General features: G+C 49.7%; 1 protein-coding gene across 5 annotated transcripts in view; it reads left to right on the top strand.

Moving 5' to 3' along the window:
* RGS9 (regulator of G protein signaling 9) overlaps window positions 1–19994 on the top strand; it is a 72810-nt gene extending 52816 nt beyond the window's left edge. For 3 of the 5 annotated variants that reach the window (XM_073310533.1, XM_073310534.1, XM_073310535.1), the window contains 7 exons: window positions 1190–1305; window positions 1832–1919; window positions 2649–2787; window positions 4301–4386; window positions 8006–8123; window positions 14501–15003; window positions 18650–19994. In XM_073310533.1, coding sequence (XP_073166634.1) covers window positions 1190–1305; window positions 1832–1919; window positions 2649–2787; window positions 4301–4386; window positions 8006–8123; window positions 14501–15003; window positions 18650–18806 — 1207 coding nt within the window. In that variant the 3' untranslated portion in view covers window positions 18807–19994. Of the gene's footprint in view, window positions 1–1189; window positions 1306–1831; window positions 1920–2648; window positions 2788–4300; window positions 4387–8005; window positions 8174–14500; window positions 15004–18649 lie in introns of those variants that run through there. The other 2 variants (XM_073310536.1, XM_073310537.1) reach the window with 2 other exon arrangements.
* Window positions 19995–22078: the final 2084 nt, after the last annotated feature.

Raw genomic sequence — 22078 nt, forward strand, 5'->3', positions numbered from 1 at the left:
CTCTGTGGATGAGGGGAAAGCAGTGGACTGTTATTCCTTGACTTTAGCAAATTTTTGACACCGTCCCCCACAGTATTCTTGCCAGCAAGTTAAAGAAGTATGGGCTGGATGAATGGACTATAAGGTGGATAGAAAGCTGGCTAGATTGTCGGGCTCAACGGGTAGTGATCAATGGCTCCATGTCCAGCTGGCAGCCAGTATCAAGTGGAGTGTCCCAAGGGTCGGTCCTGGGGCCGGTTTTGTTCAATATCTTCATTAATGATCTGGAGGATGGCGTGGATTACACCCTCAGCAAGTTTGCAGATGACACTAAACTGGGAGGAGACGTAGATACGCTGGAGGGTAGGGATAAGATACAGAGGGACCTAGACAAATTAAAGGATTGGGCTAAAAGAAATCTGATGAGGTTCAACAAGGACAAGTGCAGAGTCCTGCACTTAGGACAGAAGAATCCCATGCGCCGCTATAGACTAGGGACCGAATAGCTAGGCAGCAGTTCTGCAGAAAAGGACCCAGGGGTTACAGTGGACGAGAAGCTAGATATGAATCAATAGTGTGCCCTTGTTGCCAAGAAGGCCAATGGCATTTTGGGCTGTATAAGTAGGGGCATTGCCAGCAGATTGAGGGATGTGATCGTTCCCCTCTATTCGACATTGGTGAGGCCTCATCTGGAGTACTGTGTCCAGTTTGGGGCCCCACACTACAAGAAGGAGGTGGAAAAATTGGAAAACGTCTAGCGGAGGGCAACAAAAATGATTAGGGGACTGGAACACATGACTTATGAGGAGAGGCTGAGGGAACTGGGATTTTTAGTCTGCGGAATGAGGGGGGATTTGATAGCTTCTTTCAGCTACCTGAAAGGGGGTTCCAAAGAGGATGGATCTAGACTGTTCTCCGTGGTAGCAGATGACAGAACGAGGAGTAATGGTCTCAAGTTGCAGTGGGGGAGGTTTAGGTTGGATATTAGGAAAAACTTTTTCACTAGGAAGATAGTGAAGCACTGGAATGCGTTACCTAGGGAGGTGGTGGAATCTCCTTCCTTAGAAGTTTTTAAGGTCAGGCTTGAGAAACCCCTAGCTGGGATGATTGAGTTGGGGATTGTTCCTGCTTTGAGCAGGGGGTTGGACTAGATGACTTCCTGAGGTCCCTTCCAACCCTGATATTCTATGATTCTATGAAACCTTTGCAGAGTGGAAATCCCTACCAAGATGCGCGTGGAGCGATGGGCCTTTAATTTTAACGAGCTGATGAGGGACCCGAAAGGCCGCCAGAACTTCCAGCTGTTCCTGAAGAAAGAATTCAGTGGTGGGTCTGTGTTCCTGTCCCTCCCCCATCACCCTCTCAGCATCACTACAGCATATTTACAACACAAAGTGGTATTTTTAGAAAGCCATTATAATAGGGGCAGTGATCTGAGACATTAATGGGAAGTCTTAAGAAGTGACGTTGACGTTTGCGGAGACAGGCTGTAGAGTCAGTGCATGCAATGCCATCTAGTGGCAGAGGACATAAAATTCAATAGCAAAGAACTCACTCTGCAAAGTGAGCTGGTTTGTTGCCAGACCACCTACAAATCAACTGATGCTAATAAGAAATTGCATATGTCAATTTTATATGCACTTAAGGTGAAATTCATCCTTGTGCAGAGAGCCATCAAAAAGCCTATGCCAAACAGAAAGCCTCAGGGTGACTGTCATAATCGGAGACATAATTTCAGGAGCTTGGCCAACAAATATTGAATCAAGTGAATTCAGTTGTGGATTTTTATTTCACTCAGCCATCATTTTCTTTGTCCCTCTCCCACCCTTGTCACTGATCCCTCATTGTTCAGGAGAGAACCTGGGGTTCTGGGAAGCCTGTGAGGACCTGAAGTATGGAGACCAATCCAAGGTCAAAGAAAAAGCAGAAGAAATTTACAAGTGAGTGTTAGGATGCCTTGGTTTTCAGTCCACCTTCCTGATGTGTTGCCATCCCTATCCTTGTCTTGTGTTGCTCTCCTCTAGGAAAAGTGTATTGCTGAGTATCTGCCGGGATTTCCTTTGGGAGCCGGCATGAAGCATGCATGTGGGATAGTCCCACTGTAGGAAGGAAGTCCCTTTAAATAAAGAAAACAAACGTTGTTTTATTATAAAGCAATTTTCCCCCCTCCCCTTTCCACCTACACGATTCATACAAGGGAGAGGGTTAGTCTTTCTGGGAGACAAAAGCTCTGGGTTCTGCCTAAGTCTTATTCTGTGAGGTTCAGCCTCCTCTATCCAGTCTGGAGAATGGGGATGGTATTATGTCCGTACTTCTCATTAGTGTTATGAGGCTTCATTAATTAATATTCAAGAAAGCGCTTGGAGCTTTCTGGATGAGGGGCTAACCCAAAGCCCATGGAAGTCTTTGGAAAGACCCACATTGGGTTTTGGAGTAGGTCCTGAGTGCAAAATATTGTTAATACTGTAAATTGTGGCATCAAAGCATGTGATTGTAGGTGGTGCATGAGGTGGTCATTCTGGCGAAAGGGAGGTTTACTACCCTACGGTATGAAAAAGAACCAGGGGTGAATTCTGGCTCGCAGTTGAAAGCACTTTTCGTTCCATTAGTGGAAGCAGAACAGTCTCTGTTAGTTCTCACCTCATGAAATTGACTGTTTCTGGTTTCAGACTCTTCCTCGCTCCAGGGGCAAGGCGCTGGATTAACATTGATGGCACAACGATGGGCATCACAGTCAAAGGTCTCAAGCACCCTCATCGCTACGTTTTAGATGCTGCTCAGACTCATATTTATATGCTCATGAAAAAGGTTTGTCATTTGCGTACAAATCCAGATGGCATCCCAGCTTGTCTGTGCCTTTCCGTGTCTCTGCATGCTAGCTGCCATTGCTCCCAAGTGATCCCTATTTGAAAGGAGACCACTTGCTGCCCTGCAGTGGGAAAGAAGTGGTTCATGCCATCCCATTGTAAGGCAACATGCTCTAGTTAGTAGATAGAACTCAGGGCTGTGAGCTAGGAAATTCCAACTTCAAACCTTAACTCTGCCACTGACTCACACCGAGCCTTGGACAAATCACTTAGCTCCTCTACGGTTCATTTTTCCTATCTGTCAAGTGGGGATGAAAAAACTGTCCTAGATTATAAGGCTAGGAGTGACCATTATGATCATCTAGTCTGATCTCTGGTATAACACAGGCCACAGAATTTCCCTGAATTAATTAGGGTTGTGAGGCTATATTAATCAATGTTTGTACAGCACTTTATGGTGCTATATGAGCATTGATTGTCATTATTGTTTTGTGGAGTTATAGATGCCCACCCTATTCGGCATCTATCATTTTGCATCCCAGATCAAGTCAACATGTGGTAGGATGCACATTTTAGCAGAGTGTGTTCCAGCGATAATTGAGGGAAGGTTCATAACACTGGGGTACAAATAGGTGACTTTTGTGCCAAGAACATATGCTGTGGTGCTGCTCCTGAAAAGTAAGCTTTTTGTCCTGTGTTTACATGCACTTTCCCCTGGTCCGTAGGCAGGCACCCTATTGTAGATGTGATGTTTGGAGCTGTGTTGACTCTCAGCTAGATCAAGGCAGTGTAGTCCATTAGACTACGGTAACAAGAAATAACGGCCCAGCTGGGACCTCCCCTCACGTATGATCTAGACAGGACACTTAGAAAAGAGGGGCACTGGGGGCCAGACCTGCATCTGGGGGGAATTGGCATTGCCGTCAGCGGAGCTGTGCTGTTTTGCACCAGCTGAGGACATGGCCCAGCACTAGATTTTGACGCAGACTGCGATGACAGTGAGGGTCCATCTACACTACAGTAAAAGACCCCTGGCTGGCCTGGTTCAGCTGACTCAGGCTGGCGGGGTTCAGGCTGGAGGGCTAAAAATGGCAGTGTAGACGTTCGGGCTTGGGTTGGAGCCTGGTCTCTGAAACACCACGAGAGGGGTGGGACTCAGAGCCCAGCTCCAGACCAAGCCTGAACGTCTATTTTTAGCCCCGCAGCCCGAGCCCTGTGAGCCTGCGTCAGTGGACCTGGGCTCTGAGACTTGGGGAGTGGGTTTTTTATTGCAGTGTAGACGTAGCCTAAAAGACCTTAGTCTTGAGCTAGGCTCATCAGTCCCCTTTTCATTCTGAATTCTACATCAGGGACTTTCCCGTCCCATGAGAAGCTGTTAGTTTTAATGAATGAGATCTGTTGGGCGAGATTTCCAATTTCTCAGCCTCATTGGCTCCTGAGCACTGTACTCCAAGATGATTTTAATTAGGCTGTTTGCAATTCGTAACTACTGGTTTCCCTTTTCCCCCCAGTAGGACTCTTATGGTCGCTATTTAAAGTCTCCAATATACAAGGAGATGTTGGCCAAGGCCATTGTGCCCCAAGAGACAGTGAAAAAAAGGCAAGTAAATTGCGGTGTGATTGTGGGTTATGTGCTTTTTTTATTGTGCTGGGGCTACAAAGAGCCTGAGTTTCAGCAAAATGACTGTGATTTAGACATTTGTTTAATTACAGTGGATTTAAGTCTTGCTGATTACCCTGTTTGTTTGTGAACCCCGTGGAAATGGCTTGTGTGCAGTCAGAGCCTATCTGGCAAGTGCTAAATCCTTTTTGTGACTGCTGAGCTAATCATTACCCGCCCCCAGAAGGGTGCTGTACATCAGGCCTGAGAGAACCTACGCAGGGTTAAAGTGATCCCATCCAAAGCCCTCTGGGTTTTAAGACAAGATGGGGTAACTCTGTTCTCCTCCATGGCACGTGGCATTTGTGTGGTGTGAGCACTCGCAGCCCTGCGCTCAGGTAGCTATTTACACCAGTGCAAAGCAGAGCAGAGTAATAGTGTCTGACACTCCCTTTTGCGCTGGTGGGAATGCGGGCACAAGGTGCAAGGCACTGGAAAATCAGGCTCCACAAGACTGTTTCCAGATCAAATGCTGGCTTCTCACATCAGCTGTCACAGCAGTTTCAGGGACTTTTGTGGGGGGAGGGTTAGCTCAGTGGTTTGAGCATTGGCCTGCTAAACGCAGGGTTGTGAGCTCAATCCTGGAGGGGGCCACTTAGGGATCTGGAGCAAAAAAAAATTGGGGATTGGCCCTGCTTTAAGCAGGGGGTTGGACTAGATGCCCTCCTGATGTCCCTTCCAACCCTGATCTTCTATGATTCTGTGACTTCAGGCAGCCTGGTTTAAGTACAGCCATCTCATCAGGCCGAACTTGCCATGTCAGAGCCAAAAGGGGTGGCTTGCTGCCTCTGGGACAGGGAGCTCCTCTTTCTCTGTGCCCCTGACAGCCCATAACCCAGCAAGTAAGGAGTAAGGGTCTCACAAACTCTGCTCTCATAGGGCCGGATCCAAAGCCCATTGAAGTTAATGGAAAGACTCCAGCTAACTTCAGTGGGCTTTGGATCAGGTTCTTACTGGGGGCCACCACTCCAATGGCCGGTCGAGTTAAGGTCATTGAGGAGGAGTTACAGATGCCAACTTACCCCATGCTTCAGGCACGTTGGGATCCCTATCAGGAGATTGTGTCTCCTCTGCAGAGACCCCACCGGCTCTTGATTTGTTCTTGTTCCTTCCCAAGCGGTGCGGAACCCTGGTCCAGGGCTCTTCCAGGCACTACTGCAATAGAAGATGATAACTGATTAGGATTCCTCCCTCCCCTGCCCCCAGCAGATGCAATGTGCAGCTCAGTAACACCCTCAGCTGCCGCCACGGTCTTGCCGCCCTACCGCACATCCTGGAGAGGCCGCTTGTAATCCCGGCATATGCATTAATGTTTGCAGATAGCTGCTCCCGGGATGTAATATTCACACTTCAGACAGCATCCAGCAGATGCTGAGAGAGAAAAACACATCAAAGGCTGCCTATTTGATACTTGTTTTCATTGTTGTTGATAATGATTCCATCGTGGAAAAGCAAAGGAAGTGGAGAGAGAGAGAGAGAGATCTGTACGTCACAGAGGACATGAAAGCTCCTGTTTAAACAGCCAGAGAGGGGCATCACAGCACGATATGCCTTGCAAGTAGAGGTTATAGAAGAGCCTTGCTCTAGGTCCACTCAGGATAGTGTAAGGTGAAACTCCTCATGAAGGGAGGGAAGTAATTTGCAGTCAAGCAGGCAGCGCATTTCACTAAAGAAAGCGTTTTGGGCAGGGTTTGAGCACTGGTCTAACGATGTTTCTCAACCTTCTTGAGACTAGGGCTGGCTTGCTGCCTTCCTAAACTGTGTCAGGGAGATCTCAGGGACCAGTGCCGGTCCACGGACCGATTGTTGAGAAACACTGGTCTAATTGCCCCATTGAAGTCAATGGTAAAGTGCCCGTTGACGTCACTAGCAGTTAGGCCAATGTAGGGAGCACTTGTAAAAATCTCACCCATCATTCCCATCCCTTCTAGCACGTTTGATGATTAAGGACAAAACGGCCCCGATCCTAATCCCATTGAGGTCAATGGCACAACTCCCATTGACTTCAATGGTTCAGGCTCAGTGTTAGTTGCCTGCCAATGTGTATAATGGAGGGGTAGTTTGCTACTCCCATATCTGGGACTAGGAGCAAGGACCCTTTTGTTCTGCTGACAGCTCTGCAACTGATTTGTGTGGCTTCAGTCCATTCACTGAGACCATGTTTGCTTTTAAAATGTGCATGCTCCATAAACCTCTTACTTTGCACATGCATTTTCCTAATTGGCACAGTGGTGGAAATGACGTGTGCACTAATGCACGTTTACAAATCAGGCTCTCCGTCTCTCTGTATCTCAACATATCCTCCTGTGAAATGGGTATTATGTCACCTGTCTCCCAGGGCTGGTGGAATTCATAACCAGCTGTTGTTTGAAAGCGCCCTGAGATCTCTAGCTGAAAGATGTGATCAAAGTGTCAAGGATCAGCATCATATGTTATCTCATAATGCACTGCCTTTGTTCAGACGCTGTGACAGGAGACCACACGCACACCTCACTCAGAGCCTCAGGGATTTAATTGAATAGGCTGTTTCTGTAATTGGTATTTCTTCTCTACCTGAGGCCATCTGGATGCTCAGAGATTTCAGGCCAGGCACTTCTTGCTCAACGAATTGCTGTGTTATTTGCTGTCTGTCGAAAACAACCGTCTCTTACTTTGGAATAATTGGCACCAGCCAAGGGAAATTTGGGGGTTATTGTTGGATTTGGGGTGGTGTCAGAATTTCGATGTTTCTATATCCAATGTCCTATCTAAGAGATTCTAAGTGAGACAGGAGAGGGGGCTTGCTACTATTTTACAGCTATTTTCCCTGGTTAGGGCCAGATTCTGCCACCTTTATTCATGATAAGTCGTACCTTCCTATGCAGATAGTTCCACTGATTTCAGTGTGAACTCAGAGTGATTGTGGGTGGCAGAACTGGGCCCTCATTGACTAGAGATGGACAAAATATTCCCAGCACAATTTGAAATCCGTGACATTTGAGCAGTTTGGCCGATTCAAACCTGGTCCCATTTTCATGACGTCTTCATGCCACTGTAGAGCCTTTCCCAGCTAAGTGGTTTATATAGAGTGTCTTAATCCTGCACAGTCTTACCATCAAGTTTCTGCTTGTATGAAATCCCATAACAAAGGAACGTCTGGGTGGTGTGCAAATGGGTTGGGAGGATGAATCTGCAGGAAATGCCATGGGAAAAGTCTGCTCAGTGCATCCTGCTGCTGAACTGCAGTGGGACGATAGTCACATGCAGACATAAACATTTGCAGCATCGAGGACTGAGTCTGGGGCCCAGTCTGGCTCCTGAAGAAGCTCTGGGGAGTTCTGATATTGATATTAATTGTGGCAGGGCCGGGCTTTTGGGCTGGGTTCTGCTGAGATGTCTGGAATGTGAGTCTGCATGTTCTGTACCCTGGTTAAGCAGGTTGTTTGCTCCAAATGGAGGACACTAACAACGCCCCTCCCTCCAAGCAGGTTCCTTGGGCTTTTGGTGACAAGGACCCATTTTCTGGTCAGTTTTGCCTCTCTCTGTCCCCCAGTAACTCCCTGCATCTCTCTCTGCTTAGTTCCAGTTTCCCATTCGCACGCCGTCACCTCCGCTCCAGCCCCAGCCCCGTCATCCTGAGGCAGCAGGAAGAAGAGGCCAAGGCTAAAGAAGCAGCAACAAACGTGGACATTACCCAGGTTATGAGCAGGCTGGATCGTAGGAGCCAGCTCAAGCAGGAGCCTCTTAAGTAGGCTCCAGATCCTTGTCTAGGGCACAAAGCAGGGGAAAGACAAGACAAGGGGCTGCTGGCAAGGCTGGTGCTGAGATTCCTGCCCCCCACCTGCAGGTGTCAGTGGTGCTTTACCTTTCCAGCCCCCGTTCTCCCTGCAGCCTGGTTCCTGCAGGTTGCCATGGCATCTGAAGCAGCAGATGTCACGTCACAGCACGGAAATGCTGCTAGAGTCCGAAAGCCGGCTGTGTCCGAATCTCATTGTGGGTCCCGTGCAATGGGCTCTTTTTACAAGTCAGGGAAGGGATGTTTTGTAACTGCCCCAAACCCTGCCCAGGAGGATCCAAAACTCCATCTGGGTCTCTCTGCCTCTTAAATCCCTGCCCGCGACCCAGAGAACTCGGACAGTGATTCAGTTATGATGCACAAGGCAGCATAGAACGCAGCTCCTTCGCCTGTCCCCGTCCTCTGCGTCAGGTGGCGCAGAGCCACCCCACCCCAGCGGGAGCACAAGAAGGTCCATCACCTCTTGGCACTCTCAGTCATGTGGTGGGAGCGTGCCCACTGCTAGTACCCCAAGCACCGCTCTAGGCAGCTGGCCAGCTCTGCCAGGGCTCCACTTCGGGTGTCTCGCACCAATGTGGCAATAGGAGGGAGCACATGGAGGCTGCAGTTGTGCTCGGCAGCTGTGCAGAAGGATGGGGAGGGGGGGAATTCCTGGTGGGAGCAACAAGGTTAACATTTCCAAAGGCACCTAGGTGGTTTGGATGCCTGAGTCATTTTAAGTAATTGGGCCCCCATATTCCTTAGGCAGCTTTGAAGATCTCAGCCTAGAGGTGATTAGCTGAGACCTCCAGTCAGTGAAAGGGATTTCCCCTTGTCCCTCAGGAACTCACCCATGTAATGAGTTATGCACGGGCCTGGAGGGAAGAGCAGCCTCCTGCTAGTACAGATGGGTAGAAGAGCAATGCCTCGCTCCGGATGGGTTTCCTTTAGCAAACCCTGTCTCGCTCTTGTCTTGTCTTTGCCCTGCAATGCTCTTTCCCCTTGTTAAAAATGAACAAACCTCGGCTTCCAGTGGTCATCCCGGCTTGTAGCCCAGTATCCCAGAAGCCGCTGTGTTCAGGAGAGGTCCGAAGGGCTGATTCAGCCCCTATTGTAATAGAATACTCTCTTGTTCCTTTTTGGAGGGAATGGGGAGTGGAAATTACTTCCTGAAACCTAAACCCTCCAGTTAGGTACAAAGCACATTTCAGGGAGATACCAAACCTGCCTGGGAAGCCCCCGGGGCTGGACCAGCCAAGGTCACTAGGACACGATGGGATTTGTGAAAAACCCAGGGGTGGAATGTAAAGAAGCTTCCTCCTCCTTCAGAATTTAGGGGATGCTGGGGGATGGGCAAATGTTGAGGCTCAGAAAATGTTTTAATCCTTTTGGTCTTGCTCATCCACTGCTCTCGCTGGGATGATTTTACTGGAGGCAGCGAGAGCAGGATGTGGCTGGCAACAGGGCTAAGGTGCTGTGGAGGTGTCGAATCTCAGAAGTAGTTTCTCCTCTTTATCTGGACATGAGTTTCAGCCCGAGGGCCTTTCTGCTCTGGGGGCAGAGCCATGCCAGCTACAGCCAGTGCCTTGCAGCTGCACAGTTGTTCAGTAGCCAGTGCAGTTCAGCTCCCACAGCATTTGTCAAGGTCACAGGCTCAGCAGCCGATGCTCAGGAGCTCCACGCTGCATCCACATCAGGCTCTCGCCATGCAGTGTGGTGGTGCTTTTCAGAGAGACACCATCCGTACCATGTCAGGGTTTGGAGCTGGGGAGCCTCCAACATTCCCTGCTGTCACCTTGGGCCACTTCATGCGGTCCCTTCTCAGGGTAAACTCTTGCAAGTTGATGGGAGCGGGTGCACCTTTGTTCCACCCAGGGCTTTATGTCTCCAAAACAGCAGCCAGTCCTAATGTCCTGGGCAGTGTGGGGAGGGAGGAGGTGAAGGGAAGTCCTTCCATCTCTCACACACATTGCTTCTATTCTGGGCTGCTTCTTTCTTTTACTATTACTCTCCCGCCCACAGAGATACCCTCACCAGTGAGTTAGAAAAACGAAGGCCTCCAATGAGGCTGGAATCCCATCGGCAGTCAGGGGCTAACAGTTGTCTGAGTGGGCATAGAAAACCCTGTCCTTGGAGGCACCTCATTGACCTTCCCAGGAAAAGCCAGGCTGCAACTCTAGGCTGGGATTTTCCAATCAGCCTAGGGGAATTAGACACACAAATCCCATTATTAATGACAGGACTCCATTAGGCTCCTTTAAAAATCCTAGCTCGAGAGTCCCACTTGTGCCAGATTGGGGCTCGTAGATGCTGTCGTAACACAAGTAATAAAATAGGTTCCAGTCAGTTGGCTTAATGATGCGATTTTAGGTCTCATCTCCATTGATAGGTTTCCCCAGATTTTATCTCAGTCCCAACGCTGCCCAGCCATCAGTTTGGTACGGCAGTCAGAGGCGTGACTGCAGCCCGGATAGCTCCGACAACAGCAGCAGGGAAGCCGCAGGAGCATGGGCTAGCTGCTTGCATATTATGTACCCAGGGTCCTGGGTGGGCCTGACCAGCCCATGCTGCTGCAGCTTTACTGCGTCTATATGTGGTGCAGCCACACCTCAGAAGCAGTGTTGGCAGACCCTATGAGTGTTAAACATCTACCCAGGACTGGCAAGATCATGACCAAATACCAGCGCTCTTAGAAGGAAGCTCATTTTTGGTGCCCTATCTCACAGTGTATTCCATTTGTAGCTGGCTGTGTTCACCCCTTGCTCTTCATCTTCTCTGAGTAGGACTATTTATTGGCCATCCCCCTCAGCATGCTATGAATTGAACTTCACTCCGTATCTGCCAAGAAATAGTTTGCGTCCACTGGATTTCGTGTCCATTGGATTTCATTGTATTCCAATGGATCTCCATTGACTTTTATCCATCATGTCCATGCTTTATTTGCGTTAGCTCACCTGTCTAATAAAAGTGTATGTAGAAAATGGAAAAGACCATTGTGTTGGACCTTCATTGTGTTGTCTCTTTGCATGTGTGTATTTATTTTTTGTGCTGCTGCTTTTAACATTTTTGTTTAAAAAGTTGAGCATATTTTTATTTCGGTTGGTAGAGACTTATTTAGAACCTTATGGAAAAGCCATGCCTTGGAGAAGCCTGAAATGCGTAATCGAAGATTAGATCATTGGCAGATTCTCCCTCTGAGCTTGTGTAACCCACGGATGAGGGTGTGCACTAGGTCTCCCAAGGAGGTCACGAGACTGTTACAGCCACAGCTAGACAGCCTTGAGGCTTGTGCTTGTTAGTTCCAGAGGTCCCTGGGTCAGTCCTTGAGGAGTCAGCCAAGATGGCGTCCGTCACACACACACCTTCAAGTCAGATCTTATCCTGGTTATGCCATCCATAACCAAAGTCCCGCCCTCGCTACATGCTTTAACCATGTTGTAACAGATTCGGGGGCTAACTGGGTTGTCACTAGATACGCTCCCCAGTTGTAACTAGCAGAGCCTTATAGTCTCCCTGAACTTCCTGCTTACAACTAATCTCTCTTTAATGAATTAGGTAAGATGAGCACCCTTATAACAATCCGCCTGGTAACCATGGCCCAATCCAGCGGTTGCTGAAGCCAGTAGGAATCTTTCCAGTGACTTCAGTGGATGTTCGATCAGGCCTCAGGTGCCCTTTATCTCCCCCTTTTGGTTCATCACTGTACATGCTTCAGAGTAACTCTGTCCAAGTCGCAGAAATGCTGAGATATTCCGACTCTGGAAAGCGATGATTTCCCAAAGGCAGATTGGGATCTGGAGCCCCAGCATCTGGCCCATCCATTCTTCCTGCTAGCTCATGGAGACAGACCTTTACACCCTCACTGAACTTCCTATTGCTGCTCTTATTCTCTGAGCACCTCCACGCCTCACCGTCCCTAAGGCCCGTCCTGTGGCATGAAATGAATCCAACATTCATTCTCGTTCCGGCCTGAGCATTGTCCTTATAAGTGCAGCCACAGGCCATTCTGTGCAATCCCAGCTATGCTTACAGTTGGCCACATCAGCGTGTAAGGGAAAGAAACAAAGAAGAGATAAATTCTTCAGTGCCTCATTCCCCGGGAGATCTGCCATCTTCAAGGCCAATGGGAGGGAGTTTGGTGGATGGAAGCATCTGCATAGCTAGGATAGTGCTAGCTCTTCTTAGCGCAGCTCAAAGCAACAAGTTTAGAGTTCCCCAAAGTCTGGCTGAGCCAGAAGGAGAGAGGTCATGGAGGGGACAGCTCCTGCTTGTCAGAAAGCCCTCAAAGCATTCCACCGACCTCAGCCACAAATACAGGAGGAGAATCCCTCGCATCTCCGGGTCTCATGTGTCAGGTTTCCCCATGACAATCAGGTTTGAAAAGTGCTGCATTCGGTGGCAGGGAAGCAGTCAGGGAATTGTATCTTTTCTTTTGAGCGCCTCTGTCCTTTGTTCTTCAAGGAGGTTCAATCCCTATTCTCTCTCGCCAGCTCTTTCTTATATTACAAACCTAAAAAAAGGTAATAAAAAGAGTTGATCTGATTGTGTGGAAGCCCACCACAGGCAACAAGCCAGAACAAAACTCTGCATCTGGCTTCCCTCTGGTTCTTTGATGCAGGGGCAGACAGGCGGGGATTGTCCTATCCCCAATGCACAGTGCTTTGCGGGAGGATGCCCTGAAGATAACACCAAATTGTATCCTTTGGAGAGGGGAATCAGAGTTTGTAGTGAAGAAGAGCTGGCAGCTCTCCTGTGCAGCTAAGATTTGGCTAAGCTGACAGGACAAGCAAAGGCAACTTGTATCAACAATATTGCAACGATCTAGGGGTCTGGTCCAGGGGTAGGACAGGTGACTAGGAATCAGGAGATGTAGGCTCTGATCCTGGGCAAGTCACATCTCTATGACTCATTTTACCCAGTTCTATAAAGGGGATAATGATACCCACTTACCTTCATGAAGCCCTTTGTGATCTTGGGGTGAAAAGTGATAGAACAGAGCTGAGTTAGCTGCCCTAAAGCCCCGCAAAAGGCCATGAGAGATGGGTCTCAAGGCAAATCTCCCAGCTCAGCACTGGAGTGTTTAGACCCACATGTGAATACGTTTCTTGCTGTCTGGGCCCATCTTGTTAGAGGTGAGCTCAAGCTCCAAAGTCTGGGTCTGGATTCCTCCTACCTTCCCCCAAGTTCGGTGTGTTCTTGGTGGGATTTTGGCTCAGACCATTATTAATGGCCTGTGAAATGCAGGCTCTGATCCAGGTCCAAATTCCTCCAGGATGCATTGGGGTTGCAATGAGCTTGGGCCATTCCTGTGGAAGCAGTTTCCAGCGTTGGTTTGGTGGAGCTACCATGATGGTTTGACCCAGCTGCCACCATCTCTTTTGTTCTGCCCGTCTCCCTTCCCTTCTTTTCTCCTGGGTAATTTCCCCTCCTTTTAATTTTCTGTCTAGTCTCTCTCTTTTGTTCCCTGTATTTTTCCTTTCCTTTGCTCTGCCCTCTAGCTGCTCCCTTTCTCAGTTCCCTCACGGCCCCAGGGCTCCATGCTGCTCAGCTAGGGATGCCCCTTGGTGGCTGTAGGAGCAGACAGCAGCTTGAACGAGCAGACAGGACTCTCTTTTCTTTGAGGGGACACATCTGGGGTCAGGTAGCACTTCTCCTCTTCACCCATGGCCTAGTCAGAGGCCCTCCATGTTGGGAAATTCTAGCCTAAGTTTTCATCAGCCTCACCTACAGTATGGCCCAAAAGCTGTCAACCTGATTCACCATCTGAGTGTTTGCTCTCTGGAGCGTTGTTATTAATAATCCTCAGCATTTCTATGGCACGGTAGATGTGCCAGGGGTAATTCCGTGCCAGACAGATAAAGAGGTTCCTTTTGTTATGGATCTGACAACTGTTACTCTGAAACCATTACTATGTACATCCTGCTGGGATGCCAGGTCCTGGAGATCCAAGAACACAAGCTCTATCATCTGAGCTAAGAGAGAGCTCTTCCAGCAGCTAGCAGTAGTAGGTCCCTTAGCCTAGCTCAGGGCCAGTCACTAGAGGGCACCATCACACAGTCTCTAATATACATAGTCTGTCTACCTACCTATCGAGGTATTTACCTGCCCTACATTGCTGAAATCTATGAGCTCCAGTAAACTATATATCCCCCAAAGTGGTCGTAATCTTTCACTTGCCTACTCCAAGGGCATTATTTCCAATTGGTAGCTAGAGGGAGAGTTTTGGGGCTTGGTGTTGTGTATCCTGTGACTAGCAGGCAGCTTTTCCTGCTCTAAAATGTCTCCTTTTCTTCTCTGCAGTTGTGTCAGTTCACTGCTCCAGTCCCTCACCTGGCTGTGTACACCGGTACCTCTGTTCCTTCATCTCCATCAACCTCGCACCCCTCCTGCCACATCTCAAACAACCTGCCTTTCCAATCCCCTGGACACATCACTCTGCCAAACAGCACTGTCTGCCCCTCACCCATTAGCATAGCCCTAGACAGCACCTCCTGCTTTGAGAGCAAGTGGGAAGGCAATGGGTCCAACTCTAACCACTTTCCTTCTATCACTGAGAGCACTGAGATCTCCATGGACTCTGAATCGGGCACTTGCAACAGTCAGGTGCCGGGGAACATGGAAGCCAAGGTGCCTCCCAAATCCCGGACGACCTTGTCCTTCAGCAGGTTCTTGAAACGGGGATGTTTAAACTCACCGATGTTTGCCACTCTCTCGCCAAAGTGCCCGGCTATCACCCACGGAAAGGTCCAGCCACTGGATGACCTGGAACAACAACTGCAGCAGAAGTCCAAAAAAATGACCAAGTAAGTACACCTGTCTGTGGTATGTGAAGGAACTCAGCTCTGAGTGATTACACGCGGCCAGCCTGAATGAGAGGGACTCCCAGGCAGTGGTGTCTCTACGTCACTAGCCATGGTCTCTCCGCCTAATTATATGTTGCACTCTGGCAGCATGAAGGGGCCTCCCATGGGGAAGACACAGCCCCCTGAGAATGCCTGGATGGGCCAGGTGCAGAGAGGGACACGGACAGAGCTCACAGTGCTACGGCTCTGCTCTCAGAGAACTGCGAGAAGTAGGGTATAAGCACAGCTCTGAGATGGCTCTAACTTACACTAGGGGCATTGAACAGGTTCAGAATATGGGGCATGCAAAGGTGGCTTACCACCCCACCCACCCCCTCCGTCACCGCCCTCAATGCAGGGGCAGAGTCACTGAGATGGGTGCTCTCCGTCTCTCACCGACAAGTGGAAGAGCCCTGAGAAGTCAGAGGGTCTTGCCAAGATGCGTACAACTTCTGAAAAGCTCTTCAACTTTTCAGAATTTTCAAATTAGGAGACAGGGGAAGGGAAAGAGGGAAATACCCAGCAGGCAAAGGCTCCCTCCCACAACACCACCAGCCTTTGGGGCAGGCTCTCAGCGATGACGATCACCAGAGGCTGCAGCTGCTGAGCCGCGGGTGGCAGACCCCCAAGCTCGGCGGTGGGAGGAAGGGCAGAGATCTCTCCCAGTGTCTCCCAAGCCCCCAGCTCTTGCTTAGCATCTATAGCCAGGCCTGGCCTGCTGTGCCCAAACCAGTTTCATACCTGCTCCCAGCCAGCTAGTGCCTCTACCTTTCCACCAGTCCACTGTGTGCATGAAACCATTCATCTCCTCTGCTCTTGGGGCCAGCAGGAAGTTTGTGGATGGGGTGGGCATGGGGACGACCACCGCCACCCCCCAACCCTGTAGAGACAAGCTAGGAACCAGCCAGTAAGCCAGAGAAACAAAACACACATTAGTTAACAGAGCAGCCCCAGTTTCCCTTTCAGCCCAGGGATGGGGAGTCTGCAGGACAGCATTTCTGCCACCGCCTGCTGGTGCGGGAGGCTACAGATGAGCCTCGCCTGCAGGCCCTGCTGTCTTCCCCTGGAGCTGTCTGGATTCAGAGCTATCCCTGCAGGGAAGCAGCCCCACGGTAAGCCAATGCCCGGGGCCTCTAGCTCCACAAGGGAGGGGGCCAACTCAGCAATGTCGCTCACTTTCACTGCCCTGTGCCCTCCTGTCCCGCATTACGTGGGCTGCGGTGCCCACTGACTATGAATCCCCGTGTCAGCCTGCTGCTTGCAATGCTCCTGGGGTGCCCTGTTGACAGGGCTTCACAGAGGGGTTTTTTTGTGTGTAGGGGTGCAGGGACCAAATCTGAAATGGAGACCAGCCTCTTCGAAAAGAATTACCACTGAGGGGAGGCCTGGGGGAGTGGGGGTATTGGAGAGTAAGTCTGTGTCTGTAGCGGTGCTTTGGCTCCTGTCCCGTGGGGCTGGGCTCATCTCCTGCCCTGGGTGTTGAGACCTGGCTCGCAGAGCCACGATTCAGGTTCGGGCCAACTGCCCTCCGTCGTGACAGAGGTCCTTCTGGGGCAAATGTTAGTGAGGGGCGCTGTGTCCCCGCCTGGCAGGTCTCAAGCCCACTTGGTTTGGGGCCCTGTCAAAAGGTTCCTTTTGCCCCCTGGCGGCCCTGCCCGTGGATTCAGCAGGGAGTACGTGGGAGTTCGGTTTGGCAGGATTTGTGTCCACCATGCTCCGTGGGAACGAGCTGCCTGGGTTATTGTGATCCTGAGGCTCCCTGCACCCCAGTGCCTGAGCATGCATGACATACCCTACTGCTACTTCAGTGTCCTCATCTTTCCTCCTCCACACCTCCCTCGGACACAGCTGTATCTGGGGAGCTTCTAACCCTCTGCTCGGCCCGGGCCTGCACAAGAGATGGGGAGTTTGGCTCAGGCTCAGTGGTTAGGGCTTTAGCCTAGGATTTAGGAGATCTGGCTTCAATTCCCTGCTCCGCTACAGACTCCCTGTATGACCTTGGGCAAGTCACTTAACATCTGTCCCCCTCTGTAAAACCAGGATAATATTGCCTCCTTTCCTGTGTGAGGATAAATCCTGTTTCCCCATGGCCCAAATGGGTAGCCCATTGGGCTGTTTCTATTAGGAGAAGAAATTGATTATGAGTCAGGTATTTGGTGCAATCCTGTTTATTTACACAGCCCTGTTTCCCTGGACACAGTAGAAACAAACAGCAGCGGGCAGTTTCCTGGCTCACAGTTTCCAAGCTCTGTCTCTGGTCCCTCTCAGGGCTGCATTCATGACTGCTTTTCACACTGTCTCCTGGCTTTCGGGTTCCTGTCACCCACACACAGCTGCCAACCACTAATAGCTCCAGCCCCCGTGTTTGCAGTCTGTCTCCAGGGAAACACCTCAGCCCCCATGGTTTAGCCTTGCCATGCTTGTCTGTGCCTTGTGCGGTGGCTTCTACTGTGTCAGCTATCATTAAACAAAGGACACTTAATTTCTCCTTCATTAATCAGGGACATGGGTGCTTAGACTTCACCCAGATCTGTGACTGGTGGCAGCTATTAGAATCTTCCAACAGAGCAAAACATTAAAGAGTGTGAGATGCACAGATACAAGTAAGATAGAGCCGCAGGGACTGATGCTGAGGGCGGGAGGCTGCTGACAGACACACACTGAGCCTCCTCGGAGTCTGTATCCTTCCCGGTCATCTTACCTCATGCAGATCTCTCTGAGTTAATGTGTTTTCCTGCAAGAAGAACTGGGACTCAGGCCCCCACAGGGATTTTTTTACACTCTAATTGAAAACCACAGCTCAGGAGAGCTTATTTGGTTTTGTGCTGCCTGTCTCCAGTCACAGTCGATCTTCAAATGCTGCCTCTCTTTCCTGGTGTGAGCGCTGTGTTCCTGTGCTGAATGGCCACCTTGATAATAGGCAGAGAGGGTGGCAGCATTGCTGGAAAGATCCAGCACTGGTTGTTGCCCTCAAAACACATTAGTGGGTAATGTCAGAGAAGTCTAGCAAGCAGGCCTCCCATATCCGGCTTCTCAGACTCCACTGAATTTCCAAATGCACTCCTATGGCTTTGGTTCCAACCCCAGAAGGGGTCTTTCCCCAGGTCTGGTTCAGATGTGGCCCACGGAGGTGGAAGCACAAACAACAAGATGGGGGGAACCTCGTGAGGTGATCTCAAGAGTCCCACCATTTGGGGTTAAAATAGTACAACACCAGCTGATGACCCAAGAGGTGTTGGCCTGGAGATTCCATCACCCTCCCGCCTTAGCCCTGGTTTCTCCACCAGCCTAAAATTAATCCAGATGGGAAACCCTCCCCCCGCCCCCACTTTTGGGTCCATCTCTGCTCCTGACCAGGTAACTGAGCCTAAAATGCAAAAACAGACCCACAAATTCAAGACCTCTTAATTCACTTGGCTGTGGAACTGTGGCACTCAGCACTTTTGCTTCAGTGGGGTTGGTATGCATATTCTCCCCTCTTCAAGTCACGTGGGCTTGTGTCCATAAAGTATGCTCTGAGAAATAGAAAAACTCAAAGCCAAACTCTGTGCTGCGCGTTGTGTCAGAAAGTGCCTTGTGTGTGACACGTTTTCATTTTGCAACACAGCTTCTTCCAGATAAAAGTGGATATTCCTCTGGAGAGCAGAATCTACCCAATAGACTCTGAGGAGGAAGAGGAGGACTGCCCCCGGGCCTGTAAGGACTCTGTGAAGGAAGTTATCTGCCCTTGGGAGAACTTTACAGAACAAGGAAAAGCTGGATAACAAGCAGCTTTTAAGGCAGACAGGATGTGACCTACTTATAAATGGATGTTTTCTTTCCAGGCCCTGACTCTGCAAGGTTCACCAAGTACAGATCAATATATGAACCATACTGCTAAAGAAGTGCATTAGAGTCATGCTTCAGTGTCAAGGAGGCGCAAACCACCCTGATTATGAGTAATAGACCCAGATGCGCACATCTGTGTGTAATTCGGGAACTCTAAGTGTCTCCTGACCTATTTTCATTCGTATCTTTAGAAAGTCAGACTCATCTGTTACTGACTTCTTGATAAATGAACCTTATTTGCTGCCTTATAGCTGATAGAAATATGTCCTAGGAGATACTCTCTCACATGTAAGTAGTTTCTTGGGCCTGAGGTGTTGGTGCCCTGCACGCGAAGTGCTGTGCTGGTGAAACGTAGCTGTCTTGAAGGCCTCTCTAAGACTGGAATTCAGTCTTCAAGCATCTCCAAAGTTTGGGAGTCTTTGGAATCTGGGTTTGAGTTCAGGCCCATCTCTAATTATTAGCAGCTTTGAATTTTAAAGCAATGTAACTTGGAAGCGTCTGATGGCTGGGGGTGCGGGGGAATTCTAAGATCAGACATCCTCATGGGGCAGTAGTAAGGTAGATGGATTGGCATAACCCACTACATGACAACAAAAGTGAACCCCACAGAAAACAAAGAACAAAGGACTTCTTATCTCCCACTTACCTCCAAGACAGGCCTTGACACCCTGGATCCCACCACCCTTCTGAAAGTTTGGGAAGATCGGGATTGGCTCTGGATCCAAACTCGATAGATGGGGCCCATCTGAATATTAAATTGATATGTGGTCCCACGCCTTAACTGCATCTCTGCCAAGACTGTTAGAACATCACCTTCCTTGTATGGTGTCAGTACATCAAGAGAGTCCTCTTCTTTTCAGTTTCTACCAATCAGTCCATGTACAGTGGCAGTCCCTCAACATGACTAACCTTGGGTGTTGTTTGGTAAATAGGCCACGTGGCCTGCGACTGTAGGTGTTGGCGTTATTTTGTATTTTCTAATGGTATGTGGAGACGTGTCCATGTTGATTTGAAATGGTTCAACACGCTGATTCCTACTGCAGCATTTAAAGTCTTAACCTCTCCTGCCTGTGATAACAGGGACCTGATTTCCGTGGCTGGAAGTAAAGCTGCTGTTTAACGCATTGTACTTGTTTGAGCTCAACACAGTTCACTATATTGGCTGTTTCAGCTGAAGATCTGCTTTCGAGTCCTTCTCTTTAGTGGGGGGCCAAGCTCCAACAGGCAAGTGTGGTGTGTGAATTCCTCCTTCCCCATCCCCCAGCACAAAGCTCAGGCTGTTCAGATTCATGGTTCTGGCTCAGGCCCATCTCCACTTGCTTTTGATTAACACAGATATGAAAGCTGGGGTGCGTCAGAGGGACACCAGTAGAATCATTGAATGGAGCCCAGCTTGGCAAGGCTGTAATAGGACAACCTCTCTTCTTTAATCTTCTCTTAGGGAGCTTGTTTTTAAGGGTGGTAGGGGAAGACGGAGGGGGGAGTGTCTCTGGAGCTCTCCCAGTGCCCCCCCACCTGGCATGGTCCTGTCATAGCGACCCACACTCTTTGCTAGATGTGGCTCTCCCAGGGCTTTTTCCACCCTGCTCCTGTGTCAGGTAAGATGTGAGATACTCCCCTCCCCGTCTTGGGAGTTGCCAGGCTGCCCACAAAAAGAGACAGATTCTCCTGTCAATAACCTCAGTAAAAACCAGGAGGGACCTTGCTGAAGTTGGCACCGTGCAAAACTGGTGTAAGTGGGAGGAGAACTGGGCCCCTCATTTAAATCGTAGTCCCCCAGCACCACCCTCTCACCCTTTCCTGTGCATGGGCTAAACCGTGGCCCATCGGGGCAATTCTGTCAGATTTCGAACATGCCTGGTCTCAAACCACGCACCTGCTGCCCAGCATTATATGCAGGGAGTTTTCTAATGCAGGGGTCCCGGCCTGGGCCTCACTAGGATCCTCCCTGTCTTTACAACTGGATGAGAAGGGCTCCCACAGCTTCTCATGGGGTCACAAGACGTGTTAGGAGCTTCAGAGGGGATACACCTTTGGGTGGGAGGGTGCAGGGGTTATCTCCAGTGTTCTAGTCCAATTCTCCCCATCAGGGCACAGGTACGGCAATGACACTTTTGTTTCCAGAGTAGCAGCCGTGTTAGTATGTATCCGCAAAAAGAAAAGGAGGACTTGTGGCACCTTAGAGACTTATAGATTTATTTGAGCATAAGCTTTCGTGAGCTACAGCTCACTTGATGCATCCGATGAAGTGAGCGGTAGCTCACGAAAGCTTATGCTCAAATAAATTGGTTAGTCTCTAAGGTGCCACAAGTACTCCTTTTCTTTTGACTTTTGTTTCCGCTTATCTGAGGTCTGAACAATCTGAGCAAGCGGCACTGTCTGCACAGGGGGTTCGCCCGTTTTTTAAGAGAACTCGGGGTGACAAACAGAAACTCGCTCCAGCCAGGCCAAGACTCTCAGGCCAGTCGCTGTCCCGGCCGGTTTTGTTAAAGAGTTGCTGCCCTCTGCTGGGGACTTTGGTTCACCGCATCCAGCTTCTGAGATGATGGGGCCTTACAAGGCTCACTGTTGAATTTAAACTGATATTTGAGGAGGAGAGAGAGAGGTAGGGGGGTGTGTGTGTATGTGTGAGTGAGGGAGAGATGGGTCTGTGAGGGAGAGACTGACAGGTGTGTCTGTGTGTGTGTGTGTGTGAGAGAGAGATGAGTGTGTGTGGGGGGGGGGGGTGAGAAAGAGAGAGAGAGATGGGGCACAGCAGAGAGTACCTATGTAATATATTGGCTTCAGCCTTAAAATTTGTCCTCCAGGTCCCAGTCTGTATGGTCCTGTTCAGCTTTTCTGTGAGGCAAAGGGCTGTGGAGGCCCCACTTTGCTAGTCAGATGTAGAGGGATATTGAAAGTGCTAATGTCACACGCACCCCCCCCCCCAGCTAATTCTGATCTCTTGATCTGAGTTTACACCACGTCGATGTGGCCTGTTTGCTGTTGCACTTTAATTTTCCACCCCCATGCACCATGCTGCTGTGGCCCGCCTTCCAGCTGGGCTTTGCCACCTGGCCCCTATTTCATTGGGACAGTTCCAATTCCAATGTTTAATTTAGGTATGAAATAGAGCTGGGGGGGGGGAGAGAGGAGGGGGAAGCTTCCTGTACTGGGTATTCATGTCCCTGTATAATTATGGACCCTGACAGACAGCAGCGTATGGCAA

This window comes from Lepidochelys kempii, chromosome 14 (genome assembly GCF_965140265.1).
Source record: "Lepidochelys kempii isolate rLepKem1 chromosome 14, rLepKem1.hap2, whole genome shotgun sequence".
NCBI classification, from domain to species: Eukaryota; Metazoa; Chordata; order Testudines; family Cheloniidae; genus Lepidochelys; species Lepidochelys kempii.